At 38.5% G+C, this 14,408-nt stretch overlaps 1 protein-coding gene across 1 annotated transcript in view; it reads left to right on the top strand.

Annotated features, from left to right (window-relative positions):
- PGGT1B (protein geranylgeranyltransferase type I subunit beta) overlaps positions 1–14,408 on the top strand; it is a 35,845-nt gene that overhangs the window by 12,010 nt on the left and 9,427 nt on the right. Inside the window, 3 exon segments of the mRNA XM_061478529.1 lie at positions 3,126–3,193; positions 10,449–10,600; positions 11,660–11,792. Of these exon segments, the coding sequence (XP_061334513.1) occupies positions 3,126–3,193; positions 10,449–10,600; positions 11,660–11,792 (353 nt within the window).

Below are 14,408 nucleotides of genomic sequence, written 5' to 3'. Positions count from 1 at the left end.
TAGGCAAAAGTTTGATTAGCTCTACGAAGCTGTTATGTGAGATACGAAGTACAAGTACTTTTACAAAAATCATAAAACACGTTTCACTGAAGATGAGGTGATGTGCATAAACTGAAAGACAGTGGGTTTTCCCCAATTCCACTTTGTTTTCTATTTGTTTTTGAACTTGTATGTTTAGAGGAAGCTAAAAAACACCAATTGAGATATGATGGCAATGCTCCAGAGTCATCTGATTAGAAATTAATATGCTTTTACACTTCCTTTGCTCAGCATGCTGTTTTTTAATTCAAGAGTTGTAACTAAAAATTGAGCAATTTACTTGTAATCCCAAAGGTCTGGGAAGCATCTATGGCATACACATTAATGACTAAGGATTTTTTGTTTGGAGGAGGGGATAAAATTCCTTTTAAAGATTATGCAGTAGTAAGGGCATTGAAGAGCCATGCTGTTCTCTTTCTCCTAGGATCCAGCATGTAAATTCTGGAATGTGAGATCAGAAGTCACTGACTTTACGTAAAAAGAGTCAGAACAGATTTTAAATCAATGACAGCAATACAGTTAAAAACCCAGTATTTTAAGATTACCAATGCTGCGTTTTAGTTAGTAGCAGTTTAGTAGTGCAAGAAAAGTTTTTAAATATTACATGAAAATTGAATATCTAAAGCAAGTAACATTCATGTACTTTATTTTAAACTCTTTTTTTCAGAGTAGCTGTCAAGTCAGAAGTCAGTCAGAGTGACCCAATAACAATAACCTGACAATAACCTGAGCACTTGGCTTTCACACTGCCATTTCTACCTTGGTAATGAATTACAAGCTACAGTTTAGAAGTCCAGTGATGGGGATCAGTTTTTCTGGGATAAATCCTTCCATCTAGCAACTAACAGCTGAGTTCAGTTTGACTGCAGAGCTGTCCTGATTGTAGCATGTTTTAATTTGCAGCAGGGCAGAACAGCTGTGTGCTGGTAAGGTAGCAGCTTTTTTCTGGGTGAAGGGTTTCCACATTAGTGCCTTTTCAAACTGAATTTTGTAGTTTACTTAAGCAGTTAAGACAGATTCATTTTTATCAAAAAGGGGCCAAGTGAATGGTGATTTTTTCCACAATGTCACCTAGGGAATTTGGTGTATAAGAGGTAGGAATTCTAGTTCTCTTCTTACTGATTCATCTACTTTGTCCCATTTTTCATATTGTGATGCTTTTGGGCCAGTGTCTCTCAGGACAGCTTTCAGCTGTGCACGCATTTTTTTTTTTTTTTTTTCCTTGTCTACAAATACTCGTTTTACTCGTTTTCTGTTTGTGGATATGACTTACCAGTTTTGGAGCAGGTTGAAATGACCTTTGTTACACCTGTAATATCATCAAAAAGTACTTTTGTTTGAAGGGTGGGGAAAGTGGAGAATTGAAGGTGGTTCACTCCATGTAAATTAGATACAAAGACTTGTTTGGTAGAGAAACTAATTTACATACTTTAATGAAGGCAAAGTACTTAGACTGATAAGAGCTTCTAGTTTAAATGTTGCATACATGCAGAATGTATTTACAATTAGAAGCCAACATGCTGTCATGGTTTAAGCCAGCCGGCAACGCAGGACCACGGAGCCGCTCGCTCACTCTACCCCTCCTCCTCCCACTCCTGGAGGGATGGGGGGGGAAATCGAAAGAATGTAACTCCCATGGATTGAGATAAGAACAGTCTAGTAACTAAGGTGTAACACAAAACAACTACTGCTAACACCAGTAATAATAATGATAAGGGAAATAACAAGGGAAGAGAACACAACTGCTCACCACCTGCTGACCAATACCCAGCCCAGCCCGAGCACAGAGCTAGCCCTTCCGGGTAACTGCCCCCAGTTTATATAGTGGGCACGATGTGCTGTGGTATGGAATACCCCTTTGGTTAGTTTGGGTCAGATGTCCTGTCTCTGCTTCCTCATCACTTCCACTCCTCCCTGGCAGAGCATGAGACTCAGAAAGTACTTGGTCAGAGTACACATTACTTAGCAGCAACTAAAAACATCGGTGTTATCAACATTGATCACAGGCTGAAAGTCAAAACCACAGCACAGCACCAGCTACAGAGAAGGAGAAAAATGACTGCTGCTGCTGAACTCAGGACACATGCTGATAAATGACACCAGAACTGGTAGACCACATTTCATAGTGATGTTTTTAGGACTTTCAGCTTTATAACTATTTTTGTTTGGTTATTGTGGTGCAATTTTCCTTAGTCTTCATGATTAAAGGCTGAAGAGATGAGGGGCAGATGGGCAGTGGGAAAGACGGGAGAGAGAATTTAAGAACACCGAAGTGACATTGAGCTATGGCACTCGCTAGACTTTTACTTTTAGAGGCTGAGGAGCAAAGTAATTGTTTTTTTTTGCCATGCAGAAGCAGATTTGAACCCTGCAAACCTGCACTTATTTCTAGACTGTGTGGTGCACACTTCTTTATGCTGGATGCTCAGTTATTGTGTCACGTTTCATTATACTGAATCCCTACAGAAATGTTTGGTAGCTGCAGCCTCTTGTACCATCTTGTTTTGGGTGAGATAAAAATGGCTCCAATTGAAAATTTACCTTTCACATCATATTAATTATTTCATTCTGATAGTACTGAGTTAGATCAGTTAGCTCACAACTGCAAATGGTTTGTCCTTTTACATGTTGCAAAGCATCTTAAAACAACTCTGCTTGGGAACCGATGGGATTACCAGGCAGGAATCCAGAGAGGAGGAAAAAATCTGTTAACTCTAGCTCTGGCCACTTTTCCAGGGGAGCAATCACTTTTTTTTTTTTTTTCTGTGGCAAGTATGGAAGACAGGTCTATGCTGATATGAACACTGTATTTCCACCCTATCAAAGTAATCTGTTGCTTTGTCATTACAGCAGGATCAGGTTTGCTTGTGGTTTTGTTTGAGTTTTTTTGGTTTGTTTTTTTTTTTTTTTATTAGAGTGAAAACAAACTGAGTTTGAGAATATGCTGAAAGACGCATGCAGACTCTAGTAATACTGTCAATGGTGTTGAACTAACAGGTCTTAAGCTTGACTAGAGAATTATTGTTTTATAATGAGTGCTTCGGCAAAACAAACTAGTTAAGTCCTTATTTTTTTTTTTTTTCCAGAATCAAATTTGGATCACTGTGGGTTCAGAGGCTCTTCATATTTGGGAATGCCATTCAGTCCCTCCAAGGTCAGTTCATTGAGAATGTGTGTACGTGTCTGAAATATTTTCAGATAGGCAATAAATGATCATGTGTTTTTTTTATAATATTAACTGCATAATCACGGAATACCTGGAAAACAGGGATTTTTGCACTGTTAACGCACCAAAATGTTTGCAGACCTTTTAAGAAACATGTATAAGAAACATATTAAAATGGTACCACTCACGTTTCTAGGACTGTGAAAAAATTGATCTGCAAACTGGGGCTTGTCTCAGTGTACTTTCCCTGTTCTTTGATGTTACTGAAGTAGGAAAACTTCTCTACCTCAAGAGCTGTCACCTGGCAGAGAAGGACATAAACCTCCATATTAAGTGGTGCTTAATACACAGTACTTCAGTATTTCTCTTCCTGTGATGAAACAAGCATATCCACTCAAAGATAGTCAAGTCTCTGCTCATCCCATTTTTTCTTGACCATAAGAAAGGATGGTTTGAAGCCCATGGAACTGAGGTTCTAGAGAGTTAAATCTGTATACAGAAAGAAAGTGCCCTTAATACAAGAGAAAAAGAAGGTTAGCAGAGGCTGCAAAAGAAAGTATAGAGGTCTGATGGGGTCGGAAGAGGAAAGTCGAAGACAGTGTGCAAGGAAGGATTATGAAAGATACGGTAGTTCTGTCCTGTATTTAAGATTGAGAAGTCAAATCTCACCGAAGAGTGGATGAAAAATCTGCAAGACCACTAATGTATCACCAAGTGTTTGATTTTTGTGGCAAGATTTCAAATACAAATAAATGGATCTTGGGATCTGAAATTGAAAGCAAGAATAGACATCTGATACACTGATGACTGTAAAAATGTTTGTTAAAATGCTTAAACTAATGTGGCTGTGAAGGCAGCACAGCAGCCTGTTTTGACCTTATTTTTGTTTACTCTTAACATCATAACTTCATATTTCTCAGTAATTTGTATGAATGTTAATCTACATTGGAGTAATAACTGCATATGCTCTTTGCATAGCAAATCATCCAAGTACTCATAGCAATAATATTCAGGAGTAGCACTTTCTAACAAGGGAAGATAATTGTGAAAAAAATTTTTTACATCTCTACATGGGGTGCTACAGCTGCACATGACAGGGAAGGTAATTTGTCTCTTAGTTTGTGTTGGTATTACACTACAGATGGTGTCTTCAGTGTGCTCACCCTGTAGTAGCAAGATGAATTCATCTGTTTTATTTGGAATTGACAGTTGGCAATCCAACTACCTGATGAGCTTGAAAATAGGAAAACTTCTACATAAACCTAAACCAGTTTGGGATCTGTATTAGTGACTTACTGGGATGCTTTGTTAAAAATAAGCTAGAAGACAAGATAGTAGATAACAATTTCAGTGTAGTTGTATAAGAAAAAGACTGGTTTTCCTCAAAAGGAAGATGTTTTTCTTTGATAAGTCACTTAAAGAAGCTGAGATCATTCTATTATTGTGGCATAACAGCATTATAAAATGAATGAAGACCAAATTTTACCAGACTGAGATGATAAAAAATTATCAGTCATGTTTCCTCAAAGATCTCTGTCAGTGCTGTGTGGTGCATTCTTCTGACAATCTTTTTCAAATCTTCCCCAGTTGAAGAGCCAGTTCTGGATATAGTTTGACATCTTGTAAAGGTCCATGCAGACAGAAAGTCCGTAAGATTGTCAAAGCATCATTATCCTTTCCCATCACTTTCTGCTGTTTTACTTTAACTCTCGACTTCCAATAGTACATGCCTCATACTTAAATATTCTCTTCTCAAGAAATGTGTTGCGGCCCATCAGTGTCTTGTAGTATGTTAGCCAATCTGCAGAAGGGACAGAGGGGTGGAATCAAATAGGCTGCAGCAGTTACCTACAGGGCCATTATCTTTAGAAAACACTTTGGCAAATGGACATGTTTTTTGTTCAAGCATTGGTGTACTTTTTTCATTGCATCTACTTTAGAGAGATCAGATCTGCTTGAGTTATCAGCATACAAATATTCAAAGTATTTTCAGTAGTATTGCTGAAATGTTCTGAAATTACTCAGAAAAACTTGGAAATCCACTTTGAATTATATTTAAGGTCTTATTATTTTTCTGTTCATCATTTTAAAATATTCTATTAAATCTCTGTCTTGAAAAACAATTTTCGGAAAAGCCTGTAAGCATTTTGGATTTGCATTGACAGTTACTATTTATTACAGTTACCATTTATTACTATTTATTACACTCCAGTGATCTTATTCTTGAACTCTGAGAAAATGCCACACTGGAGGTCCCCAAATGTCTTCTGTCATTAGGGACCCTCCAAAGTAATAGAAAAAGCCAAGGGGTATGTTACAATTTCCAACTTTACTAAATAATACCAGGATAGCTCATTTGATTTTGGTCTGGGGTTAGTTGGGTTTTTTGAGCTGTTACCCTTTCAGTGCCTGAGTGTAGTAGCTATGAAGCTCTTCGTGACTGTAGTAAAAGTGAGCAAAACCTTATCCACATGACCAACTCAACACTCACAGCCATAACAAGCCTTAACACTCCTAAGTGTACATGAATGCAGAGGGCTGCTTCTGTCACTGCATTTAAAATGAATCATTTAAAATAGGGTAACAGTTATTTTCTGAAATGGCTTCAGGTTCTGCAGTCTGTCTGATCAGGTGTTACTGGAGTTTAAATTGGCTTTTTACTTTAGAGGTGAACAGATGGGCTTAGGTCTTTTCAGTCTCTTTAAAGTGTTATGAAACAGTTTTAGAGGCTAGATTGAATACCTGGAACTTCTGTGTAAGATTGCAGTAAATAACGTGCTTTTACTTGGGGAAGAAAGGTATGATTTTGTTCCCAACACACTGTATATTCTCAAAGCTAAAGAATCCATATTTGTAACACTGATGCCAGGTGGGAGAATAAAGTTTTTTGAAAGTGGCACTCTGCTTGTTTATAAGTATGTTTAGGAGTATGGTTACTAGCATTCTTTAAAAATGTTTGGAGAGATCTTACCAATGGTTTTGCAGCAGCGAGAATTTCTCAGCTGTCTTTGCAGTGGTCAGTGGGAATTTTTGGTGACCATGAGTTATGTTTAAATATCTGTTCTAGACCATGTGATAGGGAACATTATCACGTCACTGAACTAGATTTAAATGTTTGAAAGCTTCCCCTCACCCTGCATCTTTAAGCATCAGTTCTTTTAAGGAAGACTCAGATTGTGGAGACAATGGTGGTAATACCCATGTAGCAGAACTATTTTACTCTGTCACCAGCATCCAAGTTAATCTGTTTACTGTGTGACTTACTGTCAGCAACAATAGATAATGGTCCGTGGTGAAACAGACAAAAATAGAGCAGTACTGTTTGGCAGGGATTGTGGGAACGTAACCTTGAAAATAGGGGAGTTAACACCGCTGTTAGCAAAAGGGAATCTCAAACCAGTTGCAAGGCACACGAGATAATGGTCTGTGGTGGCTCCTCCCCAGAAATCTCTCGCTTGCTCTATCTCAACCTGGAATCCTGGAACTCGGGAACACTTACAGACTGTACTTATTACAACAGGTGAATTGTAAGAGAAAACAAGACCAGGCTATATCACTGTTGTTGTCTCCTCTGACCCTCTCTGCACCAGTGTATTAGTTCAGATCAGTAGAGAGCACTTGGTAAGAGCAGTTTAAAAAGAGCTTGCTCCAAAACAGCAAGACACACAAACTAGGCCCCTTTTAAGTCAAACTAAACCAGAAGCTGCACTCTGAGTGAACTTCTCCATTAGTGGGCTGCTCATCCATGGAGCCAGACTACAGCTTGCATGGACTGTGTAATGTATATGATGTAGGCAGCTGCACCTCAGCACCTACTGCTCTGCTTTCCAGACCCGTTCCTGTTGCATTACTCCTTCATGTAGTATATCCTTGCTAGATTAAATATATTTATTCTGTTCAGTCTGAGTGTTCAACAATCCATCCACAGTTTAATAGCTTTCTTGGTGCCAGTTTTTGAGGTGTAACTTCTACTATTCTTAAAATAACTTTAAACTGATTGTAGGTACAGGCATCTGTATGCATCATACAAGCATAGTTTGTGGTCTTTATTAAAACTACCGGACTTGCAAAATTCTGTATAGCTCTGGAACTGCTGAAACCCTGTTCTGGAAAAAGCAATGTGCTGCTGCTACATTTTGAAATGTTTGCATAGAAAATGAAGTACAGTTAGAATTTTTGCATTGTCTGGATACAGTGGGGATTGATACAACTGGTTTGCGGAGGATGATAATACATAGTTTCATGAGCATACAGTATATGTGGTTATTGCGCTTTGTTTTTACTGCAGCAAGTAATAGTATAATAGAATTACTAAAATACAGAATTCATTAAAAATAAGGGGCGCAGTTATTTAAACCTGCTTGTGGGCTACCAAAGCTTTACAGGCAATATGGCATTAGCACATGTATAGAAAAGTACAATTAAAAAAAAAATAAAACCTTGTGAAGTGGGCATTTTTAGTTTATGTAGACATTGTATGAAAAATCATCTCTTGAAAGAGAATGTTGTTTGAGAACTACAGATGTCTTAGAAAACTTGCTGAACATCCAAGCACACTTGTAGTATTTAGAACATCTGGGTAGAGTTTTCCTACCTTTTGAAAACCCCAGTTTTCAAAAGCAAGTCCTTAGAATATCCTTATCCTTAGAATAAACTTTCCTTGATTAGCAAATACAGTTTCCCTCTGGAAATTATGTTTTCAAATATAAAGTCAAACTTTTATACTATTGTGTATTACTGTTCAGTCATTCCTGTTATCAGTTGATTTGGAGATGAACTACCTATTAAAGTGTGTGAACAGCAGTGGTGAACAGTTAACACTGATATGCATACTCTGCCTTTTTCAGTGTGTCTGTGTGAAACAGATGCATCTTCTGTACATCCAAGTAGGAAGAAATCAAGTGTTCTTCTCAATCCAGTTTAATTTCAATTATACACATGTTTAAAAACTTAGTTTTCTTTGGTAACTGCTGATGGGAACTGCCAGGACATTTTATAAGTGGTTGGTCCTAATATTGAGAACCTTTCCAGGAATTTTTCATCAAATAGTGTGTCTTGTATTCCATTTGACAAAGTATGTGCAAAGCTTTAGCTACAGATACAGAGAATCATTTCAAGGCAAGAACTGCTTCAAAACTGGCTTTTTAAACTGGAGACATGCTTTGGTTAAAATTACTAATTAATTACATTAAACCAAATACTTCTTTGGCAGGGCAAAATCATGTCACCCTATGTGTCTGGATTTTTTGTGCAGAATTTTATATTTTAAATAAGTTGAGACATCACAAGAGTTAAGCTGCTTATAATGAAATTTCCAAGGGGAAGGTATTCTGAAAAGATTTTTTGTTTTGATTGATTTAAAAGCATGAAAATCGGTGTGATAGGCCAAGTTGTTCCTTCTGGAATTAGAGCCTTTCATCCACTCAAGTTAGAAAAACATGACTGCAGTAGATTTTTCTACACTATTTGAGGGCATAGCTGTCTTGAGTCTGTGGTATGCTCCATGGGGAGGTCTGTCAAGCACTGGTGCACCTCTGCTACATGGAAGGCCAAGAGACCTGGGAGTGTTCAGCCTGGAGAAGAGAAGGCTCAGGGGCATCATGTCAATGTGTATATAAATACCTTCAGGGAAGATGTAAAGAGAATGGAGCCAGGCTCTTTTTAGTGGTGCCCAGTGACAGGACCACGGGCAATGAGCACACACTGAAACAAGAGATTTCCTCTGGACATTAGGAGACACTATCATGGTGATGGTGACTGAGTACAGACACAGATGGCTCTGGTAGTGGAGTCTCCATCCTTGGACATACTCAAAAGGCCCTAGATCCTTGACAGCCGGTTCTGCGTGACCCTGCTTGAGCAGGAGTTTGGACCAGATTAGCTCCAGAGGTCCCTGCCAGCTTCCCATCACCGTGTGATGGTGTGTCTGTGGCTGGATGTGTAGGGCAGGTGACAGTGACAGGGGCACTAGGAGCTCGGGGATAGGAGTGGGAGTTGTTGAGACTGGTGCCCCCTGCTCAGCAGAGATCCTGGGCTGGAAGTGAGGGAGAGAAGGAGCAGCTTTCAGCACTCCTTTGTTCCTCTTGTTTCCCCAGCTAGAGCTTTTTCAGTGAAGCTGCAGCCATTTTCACCTGTTTTTTTTGCCTTCCTTTCCCAACTGTGTTTGTTTCCCTAGCATGAGAACAGTCCCTTGCTGTCTACTGGGTAATTTTCTAGTATTTTTCTCCCAGTTTCTTGCTAGAAGCAAAGCTTTTTGGTTTTGGAAATAAGTGTGACTTGCATGAAGAATACCAATTACACATAACATAATCTTAAATTAGGTTTCATCCTGCTTTTTGAATGTGTTTATAGGATTAATTGCAAAATAAAAAAGCAGCTGATTAGGCAATAATGCTAGTAAAGTGTGATTTAAAAACTTGCTTGTGTCTGCTACTCAGTATTGAAATAGCTTTTATCCTGTTCAAAATAGCTGTCTTCCAGTTGCTCCAATTTGAGCCATCCCAAGTACCCAGAGTCATCTTGTTACATGTGGTTTCTGTTTTTGTGAAGTGGTACAGTCCAGGATGTGCCTATAAAATATCAGAATGAAAACTAGTAATTTAACACAGCTGTATCAATCCCTGAACATTAAAGTGGTTCCTGTAGTGTGACTAGTCTGCATTTTAATGCTATTTTCACTTCTCTGTTGACATTATTTGTTATGTAAGTAACTTTCTTTAAGCTCTGTTGTTTTAGAATAGAGATGAAAATAGATGAGAGGCTGGTTTGGTATTGCTTCAGTTGGCAGAGAGATTGCTAATAATCCCTCACACTGCTTTCTACTTGTAGATCATTAGATTCTACAGTCTTTGGTGAACGTATCTCCAGAGTTTTGGCTATTTCACAGTGCTTACCCAACTTCCAGGAAGCTAATGCCCAGTATCAGGATGAACACACTCTTGTCTTTTTGCTTAAAAGCAAAATAAATACTAATAAAACAAAAATAAAATAAATCTTGCATAAATAATACTGTTGGCAAAGCTTTCTTCCAAAGCTTCCTACTAACTGACTGTTTACAAGGGTAGCAGAGCTGTGCAGTAGCTTAGTTTGATTAGAAAAGCTGTGTGGAATGCCTCTAGTTCAGCCATAATGAGTGATGGGAAAAGAACTTTGTTTATCTCTTTCTTTCTTTTTTTTTTTTTTTTTGGTGTGTGTGTGTGAATGATGTTTTATGATGTTTTAATTTTTCCTCCCTTTTTTCTAGGGTCCAGGTTTGTCTCACCCCTATGATAGCGGGCACATAGCAATGACTTACACAGGTCTGTCATGTCTGGTTATCCTTGGAGATGATTTAAGTAGAGTAAATAAAGATGCCATACTGGCAGGACTGAGAGCTCTCCAGCTGGAGGATGGAAGGTAAAAGATCTTTTATATTCTGCAACTCTTTGGAAGGTTAATAGAAAACCCAGATGTAGAATGGGACACAGTTGAATTTCAGGGTCAAAGAGAGAGTATCATAGCATTACCATTTGGTGGATGAGGAATTGGCTGGATGGTCACACTCAAAGATGATGGTCAATGGCTTGATAGCCATGTGGAGATAAGTGGCTAGTGGTGTTCCTCAGGTGTTGATATTGGGATCAGTGCTGTTTAACATCTTTTGGCAGCGACATGGACAGTGAGATCTAGTGCACCCTCAGCAGGTTTGCGGATGACACCAAGCTGTGACACTCTCCAGGACCTTGTTGTCTGTCTTGTAATGAGGGGCCCATAACTGGATTCAAAGTGTGGCCTCACCAGTGCCAAGTACAGGGATATGATCACTGCCCTTGTCTTGCTGGCCAAACTATTTCTGGTACAGGCATCCAAATCATAGCATCCATCTTCATTTTGAGGCTATGAGAGCACAATATTTTACCTAGACAACACAGATACAACCATTTTAAAATGTTTGTAGAGTTTGGAAATATGATAGTTATAAGAAATCAAAAACTGGTTTGAAGGTACATTTTGCCATTCATATTAGAATGGTGACAATCACAAATACGTTTATACATACATGGAAAACTGATCCTGAATTTGCAGTCAGGAAAGAAAGCCTGGCCAGCTAGTAAGATTTCTAGGAAGGCAAAGAATTCTGCCTAAAACGGTAAATGTTAAAATGGTAGCTTATACATCAGTATATACTCTAAGCATTAACATCTTCGAATAAATAAAGACAGGTGTCATTACATCCTTGGAGATAGTCACCCACGCCCCTGAATGTTAATAGTTTTATTTATTTTACTTGGCTTAGTTAGAATCACATCTTCTAGAAAGAAGATGCAGCATAGCTTTAGGTTATATTTATGGAAATAATGTAAATAGAAGTAACTCATTTTCAAAGTGAAAAATTACACAATTCCTCAAACTGCTTCTCATATTTTCTGATGTAAGAGGCTATACAATGTACAATGACCAAAACATTTCTTTCAGTTTCTGTGCAGTGCTGGAAGGAAGTGAGAATGATATGAGGTTTGTGTACTGTGCTTCCTGCATCTGCTACATGCTTGATAACTGGTCAGGCATGGATATGAAAAAAGCTATAGACTACATTAGAAAAAGTATGGTGAGTATTCACGAAGTGTTATTTCTTACTGTATTTTAAATTTGCTAGCTTTATTTCTTAACTATGACTGAAAATCCCTGTGTCTAAATTTAAATGTGGCAGTGTTTGTTCCTACTTTAGCAAGTTGAAAATGAGAAAGTATGTTGGGTTTTTTTGCATTTCTGTTTTCATTGTAATGTGTCTACTAGCAAGATAAAATTATCTGGTATGTTTGTTAGTGGCAAATGAAATCTGATCTTTTTTCTTTAAAACTCAATTTAAAATCAAAAGTAAGTTTTTGAAAATTGGGGCCTGATGTTCCTCTAATGTAGAAAAAATATGTAAGTATAGCACTGCATCAGTAAAATTCTTGTATTTCAGTGATCTGTAGTCGTGTGTTTTAAATGATACACAGAATCAAAGGAAAAAATAAGTATTGGCATCAGTTCAAGCTCAGTAAGTATTTCCAGTCATATACTTCATTATTTATTAAATATTGGAATGAAAGAAAATATTAGAACGTACATATTTATTCATGTGTCTGTGCAAGATGACTTCGTATTTGATTGGAGCAGGAGAGTTTTCAGGGTTGTTTTTGTGATGTTTCATTAGTTTAATTGAGTTTCATTTTCCAAAATTAAAATAAATCTTTTTCAAAGAACCTGAATCAAGCTTGAAACCTAGGGTTCCCAGAATGTGAGTAAACATAAATAGTAAATTTCTGTGATTCAGAGAGCCAAATGTATCATGGCATACAACTTCTGTTGTAAACCAGTGTATTTTAATAGTTGCTGCTAGCTGATCAATTTGGGTTTTATTTTTTAGGGAAGTAGTTAGTTGCATAAGCATTTCTTACTGTCTATCACAAGAAGCTTTATGTGATTCTGCCATAATCTTGGACCAACCAAGGTGATCAAGACAAGGCTCAGTCATATAAGCATACAGACAGACCAGCAGTCTGTTCATACTAGAGTGGTACCTTTCATACCATTCTCCCCTCTGTTTTCCGTTTGTTGTTCCACAGTCTGCTTTGATCTTTCCCTTTTTCACTGTTGGTCCTTTCCCTATCCATCCTGTAATAAGTTGTTCACACACCTGCATTCCCCAGAAAACACCACATAACAAGTTTTATACAATCCTGGGCAGCAGTCGTCTTAGCATGTGCTAATACATAATAAGAGATGCTGTATTTTTGTCCAGATTTACTGTGAATTGGCAGATTGACTATACGCTGTGTTTAGCAGGACTCCTTTTGGCAAAAGGAGTCATCCTAAAGGACACTGTTAATTCTCTGCAGAGCTAGTATGCACATGTTACTCTAGTTTTGCCTGGGCTTTCTGCATGTGCACTGCTTGTGAGAGCAGCATTTCAATACACTGACTTGTTGCCAAGTGTCTGGTACTTCTTGGCAAATACACAAAATCTGCATGCTGATCAATCACATTGTGGTGTCAGAGATGTGTCTGAAAAAATCTCAGATGTTCAGGGAATAGCCCTGTGTGAAAATCATTTCATAGTTGTGGTTGTTCCTTCCTCTAATTCATCTCTTTCCACCACCTTCCTTGAGATATGTTCCAATTCAGTTACCTCTCACATGAACCAAATATTTCTTAAAGTGTATTACTTATTAAGATAAATACAATGAATATAAAATGCGGTATCTGGGAATCTTAGCTTGATTTCTCCTTGTCGTGGTTTAAACCCAGTCAGGCAACTCGTTCACTCACTTCCCCCCTTCTTTTTCTCCCCCTACTCCTGGAGGGATGGGGAGGAGAATTGGAAAGAATGCAACTCCCACAGATTGAGATAAGAACAGTTTAGTAACTAAGGTATAACACAAATCACTACCCAGCAAACAAGTCTCAACAGCATTAAAAGGCCATTCAAAAACTTCAAAACTCTCAAATGATGCTGTAAATGGTCTGGGGAGAGGACTGGGAGGGTAAAAGAATGTCTCCTTCACAGGTTGACCACCCAAGAAGGAGAAAAAAGATGTGTAATTGCTAAGCACTTTTATTATATACCTCCCAAAGTATAAAAGTGGTGACCACACTGGGAACATAAGCCAGATCAGTTTCATGATCGATGATTCTATTGTATTACAAGTCATTACCATAAAGTACAATGAGACAGAAACCTTAGCCCAAGCCCCACACTTGAAAAACACTAATACAGCAAATACCGGCTCGAAGTAAGGTACGATATACTGAAACCGTGAGATGAAGAGGAACAACTTTGAGAGCCAATAAATCAGCATTGTGACGAGTGACTATTAATCCGGACAGATCTGTTGTTATCTCAACCCTTCAGGCCGCACGTTGGGCCCCCAAAAGAACTGTCGTTGTTTAAAACCGAGCCAGACAGCTTGTTCACTCACTCCCAGTGAGTGGTGCCGGGCTGGAAGCAATCGAGGCCCCCCTCCCGCCACTCCCAGAGGGATGGGGAGGAGAATCGAAAGAGTGCAACTCCTATGGGTTGAGACAAGAACAGTCCAGCAAACAATGTACAACACAAATCACCACCGCTACCACCAACGGCAACAATGATAAGAGAAAATAGCAAGGGAAGAGAATACAATACCACCCGCTGAAAAACGAGTCCGACCCAGAAGACCCCTTGTCCTTCCAGTTACTCCCA

This window comes from Pezoporus flaviventris, unplaced genomic scaffold, assembly GCF_033815535.1.
Source record: "Pezoporus flaviventris isolate CSIRO_AGI_PZ_B2104156 unplaced genomic scaffold, CSIRO_AGI_Pfla_v1 ptg000126l, whole genome shotgun sequence".
Taxonomy (NCBI): Eukaryota; Metazoa; Chordata; class Aves; order Psittaciformes; family Psittacidae; genus Pezoporus; species Pezoporus flaviventris.
This window is presented reverse-complemented; position numbering and strand designations above follow the sequence as displayed.